Genomic DNA, 23,441 nt, shown 5'->3' with positions numbered 1-23,441 from the left:
CTGTTTTGTTTTGCGCTGACTCTCTCTCTCTCTCTCTCTCTCTCTATCTGTCTCTCTCTCTCTCTCTCTTCTTACATGCTTTTAGCGTCTCTCGCCCTAAAGCTGCTACCTCATCAGCAGCAGGGATCTTTTCCCTGTTACATCATCTACAGCAGAGTGTAATGCCTGGTTTATTTAGTTAGATCTTGTGGAAGAGCCAAACGTAGGGATGGAGGGGAGATCAGAGGAAGTCTCCTGCTTCTGCTGCCATTGGTGGTTTTTAAAAGGGAGAGCTGGAAATTGTTTGTCTGGGGGCTGGTTAAATAGCAGGATGCCATTTAAGGAACTAAAACATGAGAAGAGGAAGTACACGTAGAATCATTCATGCCACCGTTATTATCGGTAAACCAACTGTTACTTGATGACGTGCAGAGACGGCCTTCTCCCTGTCACTGTCTCTCTCTCTTAAAGTCTTTACAGCTCTCTCACTCTATTCCCTCCTGTCTCGTTGTGTTGCTTTTGGTTACATAATCCTCGCTGAATGTTGATAGTAATCCGCGTCCTTTCTCCCTCCCCCCTCCCTCTCTATCCCTTCCTCTCTATGTGGCCTGGACAGGTTAAGCCGTAGAGGACTCTCGCTGGTCGCCGGAGGAAAAGATGTGCGATGGAATGGTAGCGTTTCAGACGAGAGCCCTTTCCTCCTCCTCCTCCTCTTCCTCTTCCTTCACCTCCTCCTCTCTAGCCCACAGGCTGGCTGCCTCCGCGCTTCTCCTCCTCTTCACCCTGCTCCCTCATGGTCACGCATCAGGTAAGACGCAGACACACATACTCACACGTTTTTTTCTCCCTCTCCATCACTGCTCCCACATGATACACATTGACTGAACCGCCATCTTCGCCCATCTCTTGTGAATTGATCGGGGTTAGTTTCCCCCCTGTCTTGCAGGTCAGTTAGATTAAATTGGCTTCCTTTTACCCTTGGCTCGGTCAGGTTGCTCTGCCTCCGAGCGGCAGCTGAGAGCCCAATCCCACACACTCTGCGAATCCATTCACTGCCCTAATGAGTCACAACAGTTTTCCTCTGCTATTGAGTGAAACAGAGACATGATGTTGTCTGCGGTCACATTGCTGTCATAAGGTTTTAATCAGCCCTGACATTTACCGTCCTCTGAGAGCTTTTAGCACAACTAGCCAGCTCTGGTTATTACTCTACAACAACCCTCAGATCAGGTTTTGTATTTCAGTCTCAGATCTAAGATTATTATCTTTGAGTGTGAAGTTTCAGGTTTTCAAATTGAATCGATTGTTAAGTGGAGGGGAATTTTGTTCATACTTGGAAGTAAAAGTAAACATAAGAAATTCAAGAATTCATCAAGCAGCAGGGGACATACAGAGCCTGTGTTTCTTCAAAAGAAATACAATCTTGATGACATGTACTCACTGAACCCCTTCACTTGTGCCAGCTTTCCCTTCACTTCAGCCCTCCGATGTTCCAGTCCCCTCCCCCCCCAAACAAACACACACTACCTACCCACATGAACGACCCACACACACACACACTCCCCTCACATAGCCAGCTTGTGAAATGTGCCAGATGTCCTTGCCACAGAGAGGAGGCGGACTGTGTATGTGTGAATAATGTGTGTGAGCGGTGGTTTAAGGCTCTGGGATGTTTTTAAAGTGTTAATTGATTTCCTTTCTTAAATGTCTGCAATAAGTGAATGTGTGTATGTGTGTGAGAAACGGCAACAGAAGGAATCGATGGGCGGATGGGCAGGGGGAGGGAGCGGCTGATCCCAAGTGTATCCTCTCTCTCTCTTGCTCTCTCTGTCTCTCTCTCTCTGTCTCTCTCTCTGTCTCTCTCTCTCTCTCTGTCTCTCTCTCTCTCTTATGTAATACACATGATTCATGTAGAGCCCAGAGGGGCTGGTATCACGCTCACGTTCTGCGTCCAACACACTCACAAACACACACTGCCTACCAATACCAAGGAAATGTGTCCTCAAATCCCCAGCCCACGTGCTCTGTGCACTGTATGTGTGTATATACTTGTGTGTACATGTGTGCAAACCGCTCTACTCACTGTGGTTATTCATGGATGGTATGCATGTAACATACAGTATCAGGACACCCAAAAACTCTGTTAGGCGGTGTATCAAAAGGCTTTATCGACCGTGTTTATGACATATTTTTGCCTTACGTTGGGACAAATGTTCTCCCAAGATTTTCTTTCCAGTACCCATAATGCACCTGTGCCTTTAAGCCTGCCAGTCAACTGATGGAAAAGGACAGATAGTTCTCTAGACTCCACATTCACCACAAGGACTTTTTTCAACTGGCAGTGCGATTTATGAACTGACTGAATCTTTCTAGACTTACTGTCTCATTAGCTCCTTGAAGGAATTTGCATGGACAACACACCCAGACAAATGTATTATTTACAGTTTCCTTTGTTTTCATATTGCCACTGGCATTATTTTATGCCGTAATTAATTTTCCAAAATGTAATGGAAAATTCTAGGTGGTGCTTGAGTGAACTGACTGGTTATTTGTAGGTGTTGTCATACCTGTGTCTTTCTTGCATAATTACTTCCTTATTGTTTGCAAGAAGTTGTTTATGCTGACTCACACTTTGAGAGTTCTGGCTCATCAAAATGGTGTACAACACTCGACATTTGCCTTCTCGCATTAAATGAATATGAGCTAAAAAATATATTAACACCATCTGGGAAACTGTGTTGAAATAAATCTCTTCCCTGACATGTTAATGATGAATGGGTTTTTTGGAATTTTTCAATCCAGGCACTGTAGTATGAACTTAAATATTTAATCAAACATCACAAGCTACTTCTATCTAGAAAGGAAAGGCAATAACAGAAGTAACAGAAACAAACAAAAACCCACTGCTCCTTTCAAATAGTTTTCATGTTGTTTTGCTTATAAAACTTTAATGGTTATTGATGAGAAATGGGTTCACTTCCTTTCAGTAGAAAACAATAAAGGTGGATTTAAATCAGAACAGCTCAAATGTAAACATAAGCGATAACAGCAATTACAACACTCGAACAATCAATACGTGAAGGGCAACATTGACAACATGAATATATGAAATTAACCAATAATTAGACATATTACCATAGGGGTGAGCCACTCGTTTTAAAGCCTTAAAGTCATCATGTTATTAGTTCTCCTGTTCACTAGCCGCCGTCTCTCCTCTGCTCTCCATACATAATTCACACAGGTAATCCCTTGACGTGTTCCAGGGATGGAGATTGCTCTGGAAATTTTCATGAATATGAAATTTCATCACTGCTGACAGGCTTATTCCCGACTCCTACAAATAGCAGTGTGCTGTGTGAATAGAAATGGATCCTAAAAAAAAATATACTGTACAGCATTTGCATACGAGAGCCGAGCGCTAAACACCAGAGACCAGCATACAGCACAGAGCGGCTTCTATTTCGGGTCTGTGGAGGTTTGTGTCACTTTAACTCATTTCTGGATATTACTCTTTTCGGAAATATGGCCTTTGAGTGATAGGAAATAAGATGTAGAGACAGGATGATAGACCGTAAAGATTGAGGTACTCTTTGCTCCCATTTTGCCTCGCTTAACAAAGAAAGGAAAAGCTTTAAGTTCCTGCATTGGTGACTTCATGTTCTCTGTGGAAAGGTCAGGACAACAATTTCTTATATCTGTTAATGCGCTCCGTTGGGACGCAATCACAAAGCCTGCTGGGGCCGAGGTATTTTTAGAGCCAATCACAGTCCAACTCATGTCTTTTTTATCTGTCGTTTAGCTGTTGAGTGTAAACAAGATTACCAGCAGGGTATCTGCTGAGCTAATGTAAATGTTGCACTCAAATTTGTGTTTGAGATTACTGTGTATGATTTGTGTTTATAATTCAGGACATTCTTCCAAAAATAGAAACATGCTAAACAAAACATCCTCTGCATTCAAGCTGGGTGCCAGTAAACAAACACAGCAACAAAGCGGCACCTTGGGTTTTGTGTACTGTTTGCACAGGATAAATGGCTTCAGAGTGGAAGATTTTCAGGGCACAGCGCAAATATTGCTTGTTTCATGACTTTTCTGAGTCTATCTGACATCCCACTAATGTTTGCTGCATAGAGCTCAGTTCCTAATATGGTGTCAATTCCTTAGAGTGAGCCTTTGTGGTTTATTCCAGAGGAAGTGGTCCTAGACAGTGAGTCAGAAAGAGTAAAGATGAGAACTAGGAGCGCCAAAGGGTCTATTCACATGATCACATGCCATGTTTTTTGCTCTAACAGTGTTATATACCAGGAGGTAAAAAGACTCGGATGATCCTTGTGGGTCCACTTAGATAGATAAACGATACCCTCTGAAAAGCCATTGTCTTGTGAAGTTGAGTTAAAGCTGGACAGGAAAGTGCCAGCGAGGACCAGAAGTCTCCCACAAACAAGCCCGCTGTGTGCTCTGTGTGGCGGTGACGTTTATGTATGTTCATGTGTGAGAACGGGAAATGGCTTTCAGAGGGCCTGGAAGAAAAGTGGAGTCAATAGGGTAGAGAAGAGAGCAAGGTGAAGGGGGAGGAGTGCAAGAGAAGGAGCAGAGAGCTGCCTTTGTAATTTCCTCTGAGATTTGTGTTTGTTTTTGACAATCGATTGTTATCCATTCTTGGCTTGAGTTGAATACATTTTTCTCCACCTGATGAAGGCCTATTGCACAGACAGATCCCTTTGTTTTGGCAGGTCTTCCATCAGCGCGGAGGACCTAACCAAGGATATGAGGATGTTTTCTTGTAAGTCGAGTTGCTTCAGGAAAAAAAAAGACTTGACAACTCCCTTTTTTCTCTGTAATAACAGAGTAGACTCCAGCGGCTAGCATAGCGTCATTGCTCTGACCACAGGAAAATATCTGAATGGGCCACCATGCCCTACTTCTGGCATCTTAAACAGCTGTAGTCTTTGAAACTTGTTGCTTTCTGAAGCCAAACAAAATTGTGTGTGGCTGTACAAAAAAACCCACAGTGTGCAAGCATGTCTGCACACTGTTGGTTTCTCCTCGCAGAACGTTTGCTAGATAGGCTGGGTTTACAAACAGTGCAGCCCGAGGGGAGGGGGGAACAGTGGGTCCAGTGCAATTAACTGTTCAGAATAGTCCCCTGAAGTCCTGTTAGCAAGGCTGTTAGCAGGCAGGCAGGAGTAAAGCAATATGTTGGCTACTGGCTCCTTTCTGAAATGTGAGAACAAAGAGGGCTTTTAGGGGGGTGTTGGAAGCCACAGGCCAAACCACTGCAAGCTGCTGCCTCGCTAGATCACCAGTCTGCAATTAGGACTGCGAACTGTGTGTGTGTGTGCGTGACTGAGTATATTGAGCCCAGCGCAGCCCCCTTTTCTATGATGTCTCTGTTCTTCTTTCTCACTCTCTTTAAGGCTTCAGCCATTAGCCAGGTGAGACCAGAGCCCATTAGAGGCCGTCTGGTTGAATCCATCAGCCTTTCTCTTTCATTACCTGTGTGTTTATCACTTGAGCCATCACTCTCTGCTCTCACCCTTTGCCATTTAACAGCTCTCACACCCAATCAAGCCCTGAAGGGAAACTTTAAACGCCTCACCAGATAGAAAAAAACATACTCCATGGAAACAGATACTGCAGTGCGGACAGGCGACACAATACTGTTTCATTCACTTTGAATGGTTGACCAGACAGTTCCATTACTTGGTGAAGATCACAGATGGCCGGGATTATTGTTAGCTACGCAGCGCTCCCTCTTCACCTCGTAACACTAAGCTTATCATTGGATGTGATTTTTATTTTTTGAATCCCATTTTTTATTACTTCTATTAAGATTTTTTTTTACCATTCTGGGTGTCTGTTAATCATATTTTTGTCTTAATACGGAATTTGACATTTTTGTTTGTTCAATGTGCTGATTGCCATTTTGTTATTCCTCCCCTGGTAACAGGTGCCATGTGGTAAAGGTTAATGAATGTCGAAGCAAAGGAGTGGTGGCACTGGCACACAGCCGGTCAAATCTGATAACATAGAAAATAGGTTAAGATACATGGCGCTGCATTTATAAACAAGCTCTGTTACTGGTTATTTGCTAATGCAATATTTAATATGATAATATTAAAAAGCCAGTTACTTTTAAAAACAACATCTTACTTTGCATTGTTCAAAGCGTTGTTTTCTCCAGCACTTGAGGATTATTCTGAAGCTACATTAAAGCCGGAGAGAGGAGATTTGTAAATTGTTTTTCTGTGAAACGTGTGCAGTTGTCTGAAGCAGCAGGCAGTCATAATGATTTCCAAAGGGCCTCATCTGAGGGACCAGCCTGCTGAGTAGAGGACATCTCTGACTAATGAGCTGCTAAATATATCCCCCAGTCTCTCCTGTCTTCTGTTGCTTCTGCTTCAGTTCTTTCTTTCAGTCTTTTTATTCATTCTTTTTTTCTTTTATTTTGTGTTTTGACCATCATTGTACTTTTGTGTGTGTTTTGTATTCTTTTGGATTTACATTGTCAAGCTGTCTCCTCAAAATCTTGCCAAAGTACATATCCGTAATCTCTCTCTTATTTGACTTTTTTCTGTGTCTGTCTTGTCTTTGGTCCCTCCTCTCTCACCTCCTCTTGGATTTGTGTGTTTTTCTGGCCCATTGAAACAGTGTGGGCTGATTTTTTTTTTTTTTCATCACACCGTTAGTCAACGGCAGCATCCTGTTCAAACAAGTTCATCAGCTTACACATAAGGCACTGAGCATCCTACACAGATATGCTGAATTTGCCAATGGTTGAGACATCCAAACCGCGCCAGACTGTGAGCAACAATGTCAGAGCTCATGACGCAGGCGTAGCACGAATGGTTTGCTAAAATATGATATCTTGCTGACAAGTTGAAAGCTTGAGGTTTGTCTGTGGCTTTTACCATATTTCCATAATATTATCAGGAAAACTGTAAACAGTAAACTACTGACATGAAGTGCATAAACATCCACATCGTACTTGCTTGATGCTTCACAACAAGGCTTTCTAGTAGAGTTGAGCAAACAAGTAAAATGTGCCAATATCCATTCTCTTGATGAAGGAAAACCTTCAATGGGTTGCTAACTGAAGTTTATTATTTGAAGTTTATAATAGTTTTTTCGCTCGTGTGATCAAAAACATTAATTTGAAGTTCAGTTCTGATGCTGTTCTGGAAGTAGTTTTCTAATAAATGATAGATATAGCAACTTCTGATCAACCCATATCAATAGAGAGGGGTAGGGATAACATTTTGTAGGCTAACCCAGAAGCTAGCATTGCTCTGTTTCCCTCAACAAGTTTATGATACATGCGTGTTCTGTTTGGCAAGATAATCTTCACAGATGAACATCACTTAAATGAAGTGTAATTGTGACTGCCAGAAGAAAAAAGCTAATCTTAGGCCATAAGATAAAATAATATAAAATAATCCTTTATTATTATCATTATACTTATTGTGTCACTCTATTTCAGGCTTAAATTAACCTCCTGGTAGCCCCGGCCTTTTGTGGTTTAAGTCCTGCCCATTCCAGGAACAGATATGGATACAGATAATTTAGTTGGCTGAATAGATACAGATATGGGTCTACTCACTCATATCTACTTTCTAGCGGTCTCTAGGCTGTAAATGTTAAACAGCAGCAGCAGCAGTAAATGTTTGGCTTGCATTAACACTATCTTAAAACAGCAATTACATCTCCATGCCACAGAAAATTTTAGGTTAGACAGCAGCTACTAAATTACTGACAGCTGGATATAATGAGACTGTTTTTCAAACAGTGGTTTCTCCTCAGCCGCCTGCATGACCATCGGTTTAGCACAAGAGCGGCAACTGACGTGTTTCCACTGAAATGCCGACGGCCTGTGCAGTTATCACCTGCTGAGAATCCACAGTGGACTACAGAGTGGAAATGCATACAGTCATGCCTCAACATGCCACAGCTGTAGAAATACAGTGGAAATGGGGCAACACTGTACTGCAGCATGCACAACCCTTAATCTGTTGATTCAGCTTTTAGCTTTAGTCCAACTTTAGCTTTGTCAGAAGCTCTCTGCTAGTTTACTTGCTAAATAAATTATCTAAAGTGCATATAGAGGCTACTTAAACACAGCCAGTCTTAGGCAGAAAAATAAAGTAAACCACTTGATCTGACAGACTCGCTGATATTGAGCTAAGGGGAAGGGCTGGGCTCTACATGTGCTATCCTGCCGCATGTGCTTTGCTGGCTGTCATGGGTGGAGATGGTGTACAGCTGTTTCTCTTTAACTGAGTGCATTTCAGCAGAAAAGCCATTTCCATTCCTGCTTTAGTAGATGTTTAATTGAGATTGTAAATAAGGGGAAGAGAGGGGATGACACTCCACAATTCATGATTCTTGCAGATCTTTCTCCAGAGTGAAGTCAGAGCCTAGAGTTTTATTCAGAACAGCAACCGTGGAGCTGTAAGGGACTTCAGTTTCGTGCATAGTTGCTGACTCGCACGCCTTACCCTGTGTCCTCACTTTAAGCACGGCCTCCCTTGTTCCTACACAACCCTTTTGACACATCTAGTATTCACTTTTTCCTGTGACTTCATGGTACATGCTGTGGTCTCATTTTTGCCAGCCGGGTGTCCTAATATTTCCCGTCTTCTTCTCATTATTTCCTGGTTTTTTTTTTGTTTTGTTCTGTCTAGTCCCATCCCTCCAACTGTAACCAGTCCATTAGATTGAGTGTTGATATGTTTAGTGGCCAGTTGGCTTAGCTCCACTCTAATGCCCTCTGTCCTTATTACATCATCTGTAAACAGCTCTCTGGAACAAACAACAGCCAAATGGCGAAGGCCTTTGTATAGGCTACACTAGAGTCCATTTGGATAATTGTGTCAGGGTTGATGAGAAGCGTGCACATCTCTGTATGTCTGATCTGTTTTTATTTCCATCCATCTGTTTGTATATGTTTGTACATCTATGAATTAATTCCTAGAATTTATATCAGATTAAAAAATTACAACAGAATCCAAAGATATCTTTTAATTGCCATCTTAGTCTGACCAACGGCCCAAAAGCACAGATGATTAGTTTATGGAGAGAAAAGTGAGCAACTCTTAGCATTTGTGAAGCTGCAACCTCCATATATTTGGTGTTTTTAATTGATAAATGTGGATGATTAATTCTTTAATCTTTTCAGCCCAAGTAACAGATTTTTAAAACATGTCATCTTTAACAGCTTGTGTTTGTATGTGTGGGCTGAAGTCCTCATTAACTGTAGATTGCTGCAGTTGCGGTTGGGCTTGAGTCACACATTTGATTATTTATAATTCACTTGGCACATTTGAAAATAACATGAAACGTGTGACTTTCTTCTGACGTGTTTGATGACTAAAGGCTTGACGACTTTGAGGTTGCAATATTTATTTTGATATGTGCAAGTAAATAACTATGTTGTCTATTGTTTATTGTGCTGCGCTTCCCTTCACACTCAGTCGGTTACTGAACTGATGTTACTGTGCTCTTCATGCTGGCAGCAGTCCCATCCAGGATTTGGAAGTTTGATATCTGTGTTTGAGTCCACAAAAAGTTTGCTGTGTTGGAGGTCTAGCCAGCAATATAAACTGTACTTTGTATCTTCTTCGTGATGATAAGCAGTAGTTTATTGGTAACTCTCTTACTAGACTTTCTATTTCATGTTGTATTTTTGGCTCGAGTCAAATTTGCCCACCAGAATTTTTGCACTTGCTCAACTTATATAACTTAAAATGTGAGGTTTCAGAATTATTTTCTTGTGTATGCATTCGTGTTTAATGTTATCAAGCAATGGTTATTAACTTGAAGAAAATGTTCAAAGTTAACACATCATGGAAACTTTGTGCAACTTGTCTTGACATGGCTTGCCTTGCTTTTACTAAAGGCTAATGGATGGTTGCCCAGGAGTTTAATATTTTCTTGGCAATGTTTTGTCTCTGTCAAATACAGGTATGCTGCTTTTTCTCAGTCTTTCTTCTCTTTTCGGTAGCACTGACATGGTGACACCAGTGATTGGGGATGTCCTGTTTTTTAGGCACCCGGTCTAGATCCAAGTCCTTACACTGTGAACATGCTGATGTATAACTTAAGATTTCTTGCTGCTATTTATGTATTTTTAGCACGTGGCTGTTAATATTCTCAGAATTTTGTTAATTGGGAACGGCAGTTGCTATATGCAGAGCAAAGAAAGATTCACAGTTACATTCACGGTCAATGCAAACACACAGTATGTTGGCACGTAAGAACGAAGTGTAAACCCACCAGGATGTCACCCATTAGTTTGTGGACTGCTAAGACCTTGAGATTGGTATTACATCTGTCGCCATATTGGTTTTCGGAGCCAGAAGAGACCTGAGTACATGCCGTTGTAGCAACCTGTCATTCACAAGTTAGCCTGCTTTATTGTCTATTTAAATCCAAATGGGACCATAGTTTAAAAAATGAACACCATGCTGTACTGACGAAGACTGGAAACTAGCAATTAAGACCATAAACTCATGAAGAAACTGTTTACTGAGGTAATAAATCAAGATAGAAGTAGGGTCAGTTTCTCTTAAGGGTACATACAATTTGGCCTCTTTTTGAAACCAGTACAGTTGCCCCATGCATGTTTTAAGCTCTTTGGCATTGGCTTCATATTCAGACTCAGAAGCTCTGTCCATATTTGATACAGTGAATGCTAAGTACCTGCTGTCCTGAAAAAAACACTAGTCACACACTGACAACATATCACTTCTCTCAGCGGAACATATGTTAAGAAGTTGTACTCTGGTTGGTGCCATTTGATCACCGTCTTGCTGACTCGCTAGAGCAGTTGCTCTGTCAAAGTTCAGTTGGGCTTCATCAGGGTGATGAAGTGCTGTAACACTGCCTGGATTGTTGAATCACAGGAGACTTGATACAAAGTTTGGGACAGTCTTTCACATTGTCTTTGTTTCTTACAGGGATAATAGCCATAGTCATGTTTCCTAAATAACAGAAATAAACAATTCTTTTGCATTAAGCAGGGCTTGTACAAAATGTTGAAAGTTCGAGACACGGTATGTCTTCAAGGTTGGGAGTAAACTTGAATTAGAATATACTTGTTGAAACATGCTTGACTTTCACCATAATGTAGTGTTTCATCTACATGTTCACTCATGTTAACCAAAACTCTTCTACTGGTTAAAATGAAATGGTCCTATCATTGTTTTTTATCATTTATTGTAATAAAAAAGTGACAATATGCACAGATTGTTGTGTGTATAGAGGAATTGTGATGATACAAGCTTTGGAGTCTGGAAGTTTTTGGTTTCGGAACTTGTGTAAGTGAATTGAACTCTTAATAAGCTGTTCAAACGCTGTATGAGTCTTCCTGCGCTCCATTTAAAGTTGCTTCCTTCATAGTGTTGTGTGTAGCACAGTATGTGCTGTTCTGTTGCAGTAAACATGTTCAACAACTCAAATGTCCCCATAAAAAAGGACGCAGACTGAATTATGTCTTAATGTGGTTTGAAAGAAAAATCTGTAGTATAACTATCAATAGACTTAAACTGCCCACACCTAACTCGTGCTACCAACATATCGGCGTGCCAGCCTTGGTAAGCAGGGTTGGGATTATCTCCCTGACTTTCACCTTCAACAAATGTCCCAGGCTCAGCACTCATACCTCTGCTGGCTGCTGAAATATGATCAGCCCACAGTTGCATTGACAGTTTTTTGGGAGGGGGTTCTGTGTGTGTCTGAACACATGCACGTGTGTGTGGGAGGGGTCCCACACACTCTTTTGTTTTCCTCTGAAAGCTGAGAAGAAGGAATGTCTGCCTCCCAGCTGTCCTCAGCAGTGAGGGTGATAGAAGCAGAGAGAAGGGGGGAGCTCACTGTTCGCATTCGCTAACATCCTCCCATCTGTTACTCGAGGGCAGAGTGTGCGCGTATGTGTGTGTATGCCTGTATCTCGGGGTTGGAAAGAGGGTCACACAATGGTGCTCCCCCTTGCCCTCACCCGCTTTGGCCTCCCATGCATATTTAACCCTTCAAATGCAAAGTTGTCTGTTGTCCTGTTCGGAGGCACGCTGCTTAAATCTGTCACTGTTCCCCATCCCTCAGTGAGCGGGAACAATGGGTTGTAATGGCAGCACACGTGGCTTGCTAAATGCATTGGAACAGCAGGGGAGAAATGGGTGGGGATATGGAGGATGTGGTGTCTGTTAAGAGACTTCCTTCACCCTGGGTGTATGCAGCATGTGTGTTTTGCAGCTGCGGGAAGATGTGTTATGAGTGGGCCGCTGAGTTCTCTGGAAATGCTCTTCTGGAAGCCCTTGACTCGTGTTTTCTGGCAAACTTCCTGTTTACTGTACAAATGACACCGTTGGCTATGACATCAGTGTGCTATACAGACACTGGTTGGCCTTTTTAGAGCGTATGGAGAAGAAATAAGTGCCCACACTCGGATTCATACCCTTAATCATTCACACAACACAGATAGGATGTCAGTGAGCAGTACAAACCTGCTGTTTACAAAGGCGCCTTGGGACACTTGCAACCTACACTTGCATAGAGAGAAAACTGTCCGCCTGGATCTATGTGTACTCCGGCAACTCCCTCACAACGCCTCCGTGTCCTTCATCCTCCTCCGCCTCCCCCCTTCCTCCTCAGTAAGGTCCCTCCACCTTCTCCCCAGAGGCCCCAGTGTGCTTTTTTGGGGGGGTTTCATGCTTTAAGGTTTCAGCTTTGTTCTGCATTCTTTCTGCTCTACAGTATAAAAGTCCACATTCATAAGCTGTTTTTTTTTTCCTCATTTTCTTTCCCATAACCTTTCCTCTCATTCAACAAAATCTGCTTTTGAGTCAGGGCCCAGCTGTTATGAGTAGACAGAATATGAAAGCAGAAGTAAGTGTGTTTGCGTCAGTGTTTAAGTATGACGACTCCTCACTGACTTGCAGTAGAACATGACACTACTAGTATCAGTCACCCAGACATTAAGCAACCTATGTTACCGCCCGGTGTCACCCTCAGGTCAGCGTACTGAGTTGTGTCACTTCATACTGTGTGAAGCTCATCTGTGAGGTTTGTGTATGTGTGAAAGAAAGTGAGTGGAGGAAGCTTGCTCTTCACACATACACACCATATCACATTATGAAGTTGTACTATGACTCACTTATAGTTTCGAGTTTGTAGTTTCTGACCAAATGACGCTTGAAAAACTTTCACTGGATTTGAAGCTAGATATTAGCGTTCGTATTGTATCTTTTATTAGACTGTACACCAATTTAATCAGTTTGACCAGTAGTTCATTAAAACAAAACACTATCCACCGATAGCAGAAATGTATTGCGTGCCCCCTTATACCTTCCAACACTATCCCACCGTGGGCTCTGCTGCACTGTACTGCACTCTAATAACAACAGCTTGGCTAAAAATCCCATGGATTAGCAGCAGAGATGGGAACGTGGCAAAAAACAAAAACAACCTCAGCCCAAAAATGACAGCAACATCATCAAAAACAGCAAAAACAGAGGGCTTGGAGAGAGGCCAGCACATGAACAAAAACATATTTACCAGGCCAAAGAGAGCATCATCATCCTCTTGGTCTTTAGCTTAATCCAACACACATCCCCCCCTTAGCATACATTGACACACACAGATTCCCCTGCCCTACACACACACACTTGAAAACGCACCCTCTTTTATGGCCTATTGTTCCGTAGAGCGACCAAACAGCTGGTTGCAGAAGTCATCAGTATCTGATCTGCTTTAGAGCGCTTCCAGCTTGTAATGGAGGATAATTAGAATTTTAATTTGCCCGGGCAAAGAGGGCTAAAACCCTTGTCTTCCCCCCACCCATGTCTTCCTCAATCCACCTACCAGCTCTTAGCTGGCGAGTGCCATCGGTAACAGATGGAGAAAGGGAGATATTCACAGCCAGGCAGGCACTTCAGAGCAAGGCAGGGGATTTTAACGCCCCCCATGGCCTGAGTCTCCTCCGGCACTGCCTTAAGGCGCTGGATGTTGGGATTAGCAATCAGCCTCATGGGCTCTCTATCCCGGCCCAGTCCTCCCACTACACGGAGTGTTTCTCCAACCTTTTAGCAATTAAGCTCTTTGATCAGCTTACAGTCGTGTGTCCCAGAAGATTTCAAGCAGTTTAACCTTTTTTAAATGTCCATTTTATTTAACTCAGTGTGGCAAAAACCAAAGCTTAAAGACATGATCTCTGTCACACAAGTGTGCTTACCATTTCTATCATTTTTTTTTTTTAAATGAATGTAGTATTTTCTTACACAGTCTTACCACTAGCTTCCACAAGGCACTTGTGACTCTGTGCTAGCCATGATTGTTTTCGACATTTCTCAAAGACCCGTTCTCTTGAGCACACTCTTAACATCAGACCAGTGGGAGAACAGCTTGTGTTTAACTGTGAGTCATTCCCTTCCTCATGAGCACAAAACACAGCGTGCTGAAATCCACTCTGTCATTGCTTAGTGCTTTAATAAGGTTTTTTTCCCCTCTGTGTGTTTTCAAAGCCAATATTCAATCTAGGCTGAGAGGGCGATGGAAAAGGGAGCGACAGCAAGCACTCTACCATCTCTGGATACTGAAGCAGCATTCATTCTTTCCTTTAACAGAGTCTCTCCATTTGTGCTAGCCCAGCCCACAGTGTGGTATGTACTGTGGCTGCCTCCTCTTCCCATTGTTGCTGTACAGAGCCTCTCCCTCACACAGAACTACTGGTCGACCTGCCACGACATGTCTCTTTTTGGCTTGTAATTGCTCAGGGCCACAGTGCTCCATGATGCTGACGTTTTTCTGCGCTCTCTTCTACTCTTTCTCTGTCTCCCCTCCCCCTCTATCTCCATTCCTGTTTATCTGATGATGAATACCTTTACCGTCAGTATTTTCTTTTTTTTTTTGTTCCTCACTTCTATCTAGCTTGACCTTTCTCTTTCCTGGTAATTTTTCAGAAGTAGTGCCAGGTTTTTGATGTGGAATATATTTATACTTTCCTAAGGTAGGCTCTGACTACTTTTGACAAGTGTTATCCCATGCGAGAATGAGTTTAAGTCAAAATTATTAACTGCTCCAAGTTCAACAACCACTTTTTTGACATTTCTTTATCTTTTCATATTTGTCTTCATTTCCTTTTATAAGCTGACATGGGTACGAGTTGTTCTTTTCTCAGGGGATGTAGTTTGCCAAGGAGTGTCTGTGTGTGTGTGTTCAAGCATGACTTGTCTATATTTGGGGTCGATGTTGTTAGTTTCTACCAATGAAAATAAGATGGTTTTCATTATCAGTTTGTCTGCCGATTAGTTTCATGGGATTGATTGATAGTTTTGTCTATAGACTGAGACAAAAATGTTGATTGTAACCTCCCAGAGCCCAAGGCAACATATTCAAATGACTAGTTTTGGCCAACCATATTTCCAAAACCCAGAGAAATTCAGCGTACTAGTGTATGTGACAATGAAAAGCAGCCAGTTTGCTTGAAAAATGATGGAAACAATCAAAATAGTTGCCATTTCCTTTTCTTTTGATCAACAAACATTGAATAATTGACTTATTGTTTCAGCTCTAACGCAAAAAAATGACAATATAATAACATAGTATCCTTGAGATGATGTAAATTGTTCTATAGGGAGGTCAAGATTTTAACCTAACCTGGATAAAGGCACCATTATAAAATCAAGCTGTGTTTATACAATACCCCTCTTTTCAAGGAGAATTGTAAAACGTAAATGACAGTTGTCAGAGCATAAAACCAATGAACTGTTGATCTTTACAAATCCAAATGCAATAGTGAAACAATGACACAGCCGTCAGTGCGGAAAAAAGACCTCCAGTTTCAAAATTGAGACATTGTACTGGCCTCAATGTTCGTTAAGACTGACCTGACTTCACTGACCTTTGTGGCCTGAGTTCTCTGTATGCAGTAGCCCTCAACTGGGTCAAGCCTTAAACTGTAAGCATTATCAGCTAACCTCATGCTAATGCAGAGAGGTTCTTTGTAGATTTAACAGTTAAAAACAACAGTGGATTTGCTTAAAGCTTCAAGAAAAACTAGCTCCACTCATTCTATATTTAAATCTTGCAACTGTCGCCCCCAACTCTGTTTGAGTTGAAGCTAGATTATGTTGTATTTTCTTCCTTTTGGTCTCAGTCTCTGGTGTCTTTTAAATTTGATGAAGCAGTTTATACATAATGTGTGTACTCCTTTAGGCATTGGCAAGGTTCAATGTTTTGAATACATTGCATATTTGTTTTTTTATTAAAAATACTACTGTATCCCTTTCATATACGAAAATGAATACTTATACAGATATACACACGCCTTTTATTTCTGCGACAATCCAGCAGGTTAGAGAGCAATGATTAACACCCAACGGTCTTCTGTGGTTGTATTGACTGCGCCACAAAAGATCATAACAGAGGCTGTTGGCTACACGCTATTGTCCTAAACTGCCCCCTATGGCCTTTTTGTCCCCTGCTGCCTCCTAGCCTGGGGTCATCAATTCATCACCTTTACCACCTCCATTAGCACCATCTCCTCCTCAGAGAGCCTTTAGTCGCCCTGAAGCAGCTCACCAAACAACTGCTCAGGTCATGGTGTCAAATGGCCTCCTGAAATATGTGTGCAGATAGTGTTTCTGCATGCAAGAGAAGAGCACGGATGTGTTTTGAGTGAGAAGGATTAATCCTACTTTAAAGCACAAACCTTGTGTATGCTGTATTATATCAAACACACCTTCAGCTTGTTTTTGGGATATTATACTCAGACTGTTAGTCATGGCTGAACCACTGAATCATATAAACTGTAATTCTGTGCTTTACAGGGCTGTTGCATTGTGATTTATGACGCTCTAATTTTGCGTTTTAACATGGCATATTTGTTTTAATGACAAAGGATGTAAGTTCTTAATTCAGTCACCTCGTAACAGATCATTTAGCAGCTAACTAGATCTGAAATTCCATTAATTGACTAGCTAACAGAGATTAATCTGACAGCCCATTTGTTTTTGTTTTAATTAATTTTCTAAGCAAATATGGCAAACACTTTCTGGTTCCAGCTTTTCAAATGGGAATATTTTTTCTTTTCTTTGTCTTATATGATAGGTAATTAAATATATTTGTGTTTTGGACTGTGGGCTGAGCAGAATAAATAAATTGATGATTAAGTTATAAGTTATTTTCTATTTTCTTATTTTCTGACATTTTTTATATTAGCAGAACCCGTCGGTAAGAGAAATCACTTGATTGGCTGTTCAAGCTAATCGGTGCACAAGAAGGTAAACAAAAAAAGAAGTGATCACACACATTGATTAGAAATGGCGATATTAGTGAGACTGGTGTCAAAAAACATTACTTTATCATAACATAGGTTTGTACGTCTGCAGTCTTCCAGTTTCCCTTTTTGAATGACAAATACATATGACCTCCACCTGGGGGTATTAAGAGTCATTAAGAGTCATTTCCTCTCTCACAGACGCAGAATGTATGAGCTAGTTGACTGTCGGCTGTAGTCTTTGTGGTGCGTTCAGGTGCAGTTTTTGGCCAAGACACAGCTGACGTGAGAGGACGTTACAGTCGGCCTTGGTCATCACTAGTTCGTCGATGTCGGATTTGTGTGTGTGTGGGCTTTAACAAATATCTTGTGATGGGCAAAGATGGAGAACCGACCTTCATCAGTAGTAGCTGTGTCACTACTGTAGTTTTACAGTACACCTTCAGTAAGCAGTGTTGGCACTTCTTGAGCACACACTACATCTGTCCCAAGATGAATTCAATACCACACCCTTTGGTATGACAAGATTGAGTCCTGGGAGGGTCTTTGTTTGTGGGTGTTGACTTTGTTTCTTCTGTGTGTGTCTGTGTGTGTGTGTCGCCTAGTAGGGGCTCGCACATTTGAGTGTTTGCATTTAATCTTGTGCTGCCAGCTTAGAGCGACGTTTTCCCCCGGAGATTAGAGGATGTTAGAGGCACTGCTGTGGAAATAGTCTCTCTTTCAATCTCTAAACACACACACAGGCAAGACAAAGTGGCTGTTGGCAATGTTGGTGTGTTTGTTTACATCAAGCAAGTGATAAGACCCCGCAATAGACCATGGCTAATACGTTTTTATAAATACTCAGACCAAAGATTAAATAATGAGCCATATGGTCATTAGTGTTGATGGTGTTATTAATGTTCCTTATTGTGGGGGTGTTTCAAATTGACTTATGTCTTGTTAGAGAGGAAAAATCACTGTGCAGTGTGTATAATTCCATTTAATAAATCAAGAAGATAATATGTACAGATGAAACACTGGAATGCTTTCGCTTATGACAGACTTGATTTATAAATAATGGCCCAGATGGGTTTTAAGTGTTCAGAGTTAGCATTTGAGACATTTCCACTGAAGCCAAGCCCATAATTCTCGCATGACCACTTCACAGATGAGCCAGATTAGTAGTAATTAAATTGATTTGTCTGTATCTTTGGTTGCCACAGTTGTTAAAGATCAATAATACTGAAAGTAAAGTCAGCCCCCTGCTGTCATGTCTCAGTTTACACAGGTGCTGCAATGTTATGTCAGACCTGCTGGATTTAGACGCTCTGCTCTCGCCAGATTGCAGCTTCCTATGTGTGCGTATATTAATGCGAACGTGTGTATGCGTAGTGACAATGTTTGGAGCTGTGGGAGTGCAGCACAAATTCAGATAATTCACTCGCATACTGCAATGAAATGCACACTCAGACACAAGGAGCTGGCATGGCGCTGCAACATCATAGACGGAGCATGGGACGGTGGATCAAAGCACAATTAACTTCAGGTCTTCTGCCTCATCCTGTCTTTTTTGGCTGGCTTAGAGCTTCAAGTCTGTCATTAGAGCAAAATAAATGAGCCTTGCAAAAAGATCCTGTCTCACCGCCAGAAAGATAGACCCAACAACGCTGGCGTGAGATGAAGACAGTTTAATGAGCAGGAGATAATCGAAAGAAATTAGATCTATATGAAGCTCCTTGTGACATTTTAATCCACTGTAGGCACTTCAGGTAGTCTGTCTCCACCTAACTCATCATGTTGATACAGTGCGTCTCCTTCGCCTGTGTTAGATGCAGCCTAGTTTCAAGTAACAATACCTCTGAGCTTTAATTATCAGCTCAACCTGTCAACTTGACAGAGTTTCCCTGTGAGAAGTTGTTTGACCCAGTGGCAGCTGCCTGCAGAGGAGACAGTTTATGTCAGCAGTAATGATGGAACAGCACAATATTCCAGTAGCACAACATTAATGTAATAGACTCAGTGGAAAACTCTTATCAAGGTTCTCTATTAGACTGTGATGGAGCCAGTCATAACAAGCAGCATTAGTGACATACTTGGGGAAATACTCTGCTTATTTGACATGATATTGGGGCATAATTCTTCAAAGAATCAGCCACATGTGAGACAAATTGTCCTTGTTTCCTCAGCAGGCATGTAATACATAGTAATCCATTCATAAGATGCTGCATATCCTGTCTACAGGCAGTTTCTTGCTCTACTAAGTTAACTTACATGCCTTATAATTACCTTTTTACATTACATTATTAAAATACAGTTCAGGGTGCCAATTTGTCTGCTGGTCTGAATTTGGTAGTTCCTTACATAATGATCATAAATCCAGCCTAGAGCCAGAAGAAGAAGCTTCATATCTTACTTTGTCCTGAACCTGAAGGGCTTCTCTCATTTCAGCCTTTAAGCAGCCAACTAATTCTTATTTTCTTCACTTTTTTCTGTGTCCTCAGGTTGTGCGCGGCCACCCGGCGTGCAGCACGGAGACTTGCTGAATCAGACCGAAGCTAACCGGGGCTCTTTTCCCCCGGGCACCCTGCTGACTTATGGCTGCGAGCCTGGCTACACTGCAGATGGACCCACTAGCATTATATGTACCAGCTCTGGAGCTTGGTCCCATCAACCTCCACGCTGCATCAGAAGCAACGGTGAGCAAGACTCAGAAATACTAAAGAACATACTATAGCGTAATTAAGTGTAATTTAATTCTTTTGAAAAGCACAGTATGTAATTTCTGCTGCTGGGTGTCTCTCAATCCAATAAAAAGATTTCAGTAGCTTTGGATCATGGGATTGAAGAAGTAGAAGGAACAACAACAGCAGGCAGATTGGATTGCACACAGTCTGATTTTCATGTGGCTCACTCTAATGTAAATTAGATTTGTGGGTTCTCTTATCCCGTCAATGTTAGCAGCAGATGTTTGTGAACACGCTGTCTGTTTCAACTAACCATTGAAGTAGTAACCGCATTATCCCAGGCTCCCTTAACAAATCACATGATTTTAAGAGTTGTTACATGAAGAGTAACTTAACAAACTTTACAAAATGGCTACAGCAAATTCTAAATCATTTGTGCCTTCTTGTAAATTCGGCATTAAATGCAATACAATAAGTTGTTTCTTTCCTTGTAAATAGTGTCAGTTTGCCATGACACTGCTGAATCATCCTGTCCGCTTACATGTCTTACGTGCGTAGTACCTCCCTACAGTTGTTTGAAAACACCTTTCCAACTGATTTCACCATTTACATTGAATTCATTCAAGAAGACCACATTTTCACAGTAAACATGTCAAATTTTTCCAAAAAGCAGAACACAGTAACTAATGAATGCTACTTCTTTGTTGTCCGTGGAAAGTCCCCAGATTCCCTTAAAAAAATGCTTAATAATGAGACTTGTTGCTTAAGGAGAAACTTGTCTTGTCTACAGCTTATTTTCAACTATTTGGGCCAGCTTGTTAATTCAGCAAGCGTTATACATGAAGATATTTCTTTATTTGTTTAAAAAACACAGTATCTGTTCCAGTTATGTACATGTTAATGGTGTGAATTGAAGGGCTAAAATCTGGTCGAGTCATTTTAGGAAATGTTACATATTATATCATTTAGTAACTAGCAACTTCTTTACAGCTCTTTTTTCTCAACTCAAAGGCCAATATATTATTTCTGAAAAAGACATTATTCCAGCCTATAGAAAACCATTTAAATAACAAGGATTAGTCATTTGCACATAACCATGATTTTCTCACTTCCTAAAAGTCAGTTTTATAAGCTTCTGTGGTTGACCGTGAGTGCATCAAAACTGAAACATTACATCAGTCCAGTATGACACAGTATCATAACTTCAATAGAGAGGATTGTCCTTGAGAGCCAGCAGGGAACACTGGGAAATTTTACCCAAAATATGAGCATTTAAACTGCAGGAATCAAACCTGACCACAGGTAGAAATAACACCAAACACACTTTCAACACATAACAACAGCCACAATTGTTCAAATCTGTATTTTCTCTGCCTCTTCTCAGTGTGTTCGCCCCCCACTGAACCAGAGAACGGGGGCTACCGCTGTCACCCATCTCCCTGCCACCGCCTCACCCAGAAGACCGTCATCGAGTACTTCTGCGACGAGGGCTATGCTCTGAAGGGCGACTACAAGTTCCTCACGTGCCAGAACGGCGAGTGGGACGGTCCCATGCAGATTAGCTGCCGACTCACACAAGGTCAGTCACCTTAACTAAATTAAGCCTTTATGTACTCTGTCTCTGCCTCATGAAGAAATGTAAATCAAACCACTTTTAAACACATTTTAACTTACTCTCTGTCTTCCTGTGTCCCTCAGACAAGGAGACCAGCTCTCCGCTGGGTATACCAGCTCTGTCCATTGTGGCTTCCACAGCCAGTTCTGTGGCACTCATCCTGCTTTTAGTGGTGCTGTTTGTTCTTGTACAGCCCAAACTTAAGTCCTTCCATCACAGCAGGTAAGACGCCCACACACAGTCAAATAAATTGATGATCCCCGGGTATAATAATGGCTCAGTGCTGACTCAATTGGTCTATATGCAGCAATTAGTGCTGCTGTTTATGAAGACGAGAAACAGATTCTAGTTTCTTGAATCCCAGATCTTATATTGGTTGTGTTAGCTGATCAGTTTTGTTATAATAATATTTCAGTTGTTGTTTTAGATGCCTGTTCTTGTGATGTTTTTTGTGGGGGAATTCTGGTATTTCTGGCCTTTATATTTGTATTTTTTGGTATGTAAATGATTCCTTACTCATCATATAACTTACCAAAAGCTTTGGAATCAGTCCAATAGATCACCTCAGCTGGCAGCTGTAACACCGCTGCAATGGCTGCTACTTAATCTTTTGGGCACCTCTGACTGTCAATGTTAGATCCACACAAAGTGCTTGTTATTGCCACTGTCAGGCTGAGGTTGTTATTCTAAGTGTCTGACAAACATCAGGAAAACAATATCTTCGGAGACAGAAATAATAAGATCCTTTCTGTAACAAGAAACACAAGTCTTGTTCAAGGAGAACTCTCGCTCGGGGCGCCCCAGTAGCTCAGTTGGTAGAGTGTGTGCCCCGTGTTCAGAGGCTGTGTCCTCACCGCAGTGGGCCAGGGTTCAAGACCGACCTGTCAGTTCAGATCCGTACTGTCAGAATAAAGCCATGAAAGGGCTAAAAGAAAGTTTTGCTCTGAAATCTCGCGAGAGGTGAGTTGTTGCAGGAAGATAACAGTGAAAACATGAGTTGGAGAGAGCAGTTTGGAGTTTACATAGAGGAGCTGACATGAAGAATATTTATTTCCAAAGTTATGGCTGAATATTTATTTGATCTTGACTTTCTATATGAGGCAACAGCTGCAACAACAGAGTGAGACTTCTCCTTAAATAAGACTTGTGTTTCTGGTTACAAACAGGGTCTTGCTCTTTAACAAATAGGAATCATTTCCTTAATGTTGTCAGACACTTAAAATAACGTCAGCCTGTTGGTGACAAAAAAGGCCATGTCGCCAGATTGGCTGCAATGGCTGGAGCCATTGGCCAAAACTTGTGGTAAATATGAATCATTGACATACTAAAACATGGACATAAAGGGCCCAGGTTTGAAAATATTGGAATTCCCCTTCAATTGCAATCACCGTTAAGTTGTTTCTAAGGAAGTTGACACTTCCCTAGATCACATTGATAAATTAAAACATAATCATATTCTTTGAGACTACGTGTCATTTAGTTTTTGCTCATTAAGAGAATGGTTATGCTTCAACCTCCCTCAATCTGTTAGCATTTTGCATTCTTCTTTTGAACAGGGGAACGTGTTGAAAGGATTTTTTTATCAGTCTTTTGCTTCTCACACAAACTGTTTGGCAGAAACTCTTGAAAGCTTTAGTGCTGTTTGCTTTGGAGGAACACTGCCCTTTTATATTCGGTGCTGTAAAACCACCTCCCAATATGTGACAAAGTAACACAATAGAACAGAGGAGCCAAGAATCTGTCCTTGGACACACCTATTATTCAGAAGTTTTGGTTGAAACTAATTCCATAAACAAGTCGTCTGTGTAAAATGGGTTAGAGACCTAAGACCTTTCTAGTTTAACAAGTTCACATTTCTTAAATACTTAAGAAAAGAAAGTGAAAGTAAAAGAAATAAGTTTATCTTATC

At 41.5% G+C, this 23,441-nt stretch overlaps 1 protein-coding gene across 2 annotated transcripts in view; it reads left to right on the top strand.

Moving 5' to 3' along the window:
- The window catches only part of susd6 (sushi domain containing 6), a 34,718-nt gene that overhangs the window by 7,348 nt on the left and 3,929 nt on the right, over positions 1 to 23,441 (top strand). For both annotated transcript variants that reach the window (XM_084378066.1, XM_084378067.1), the window contains exons 2-5: positions 596 to 787; positions 19,735 to 19,929; positions 21,302 to 21,496; positions 21,616 to 21,754. In XM_084378066.1, coding sequence (XP_084234192.1) covers positions 637 to 787; positions 19,735 to 19,929; positions 21,302 to 21,496; positions 21,616 to 21,754 — 680 coding nt within the window. In that variant the 5' untranslated portion in view covers positions 596 to 636. The remainder of the gene's footprint in view (positions 1 to 595; positions 788 to 19,734; positions 19,930 to 21,301; positions 21,497 to 21,615; positions 21,755 to 23,441) is intronic.

This window comes from Pagrus pagrus (genome assembly GCF_965226575.1).
Source record: "Pagrus pagrus genome assembly, chromosome: 16".
Lineage (NCBI taxonomy): Eukaryota > Metazoa > Chordata > Actinopteri > Spariformes > Sparidae > Pagrus > Pagrus pagrus.
This window is presented reverse-complemented; position numbering and strand designations above follow the sequence as displayed.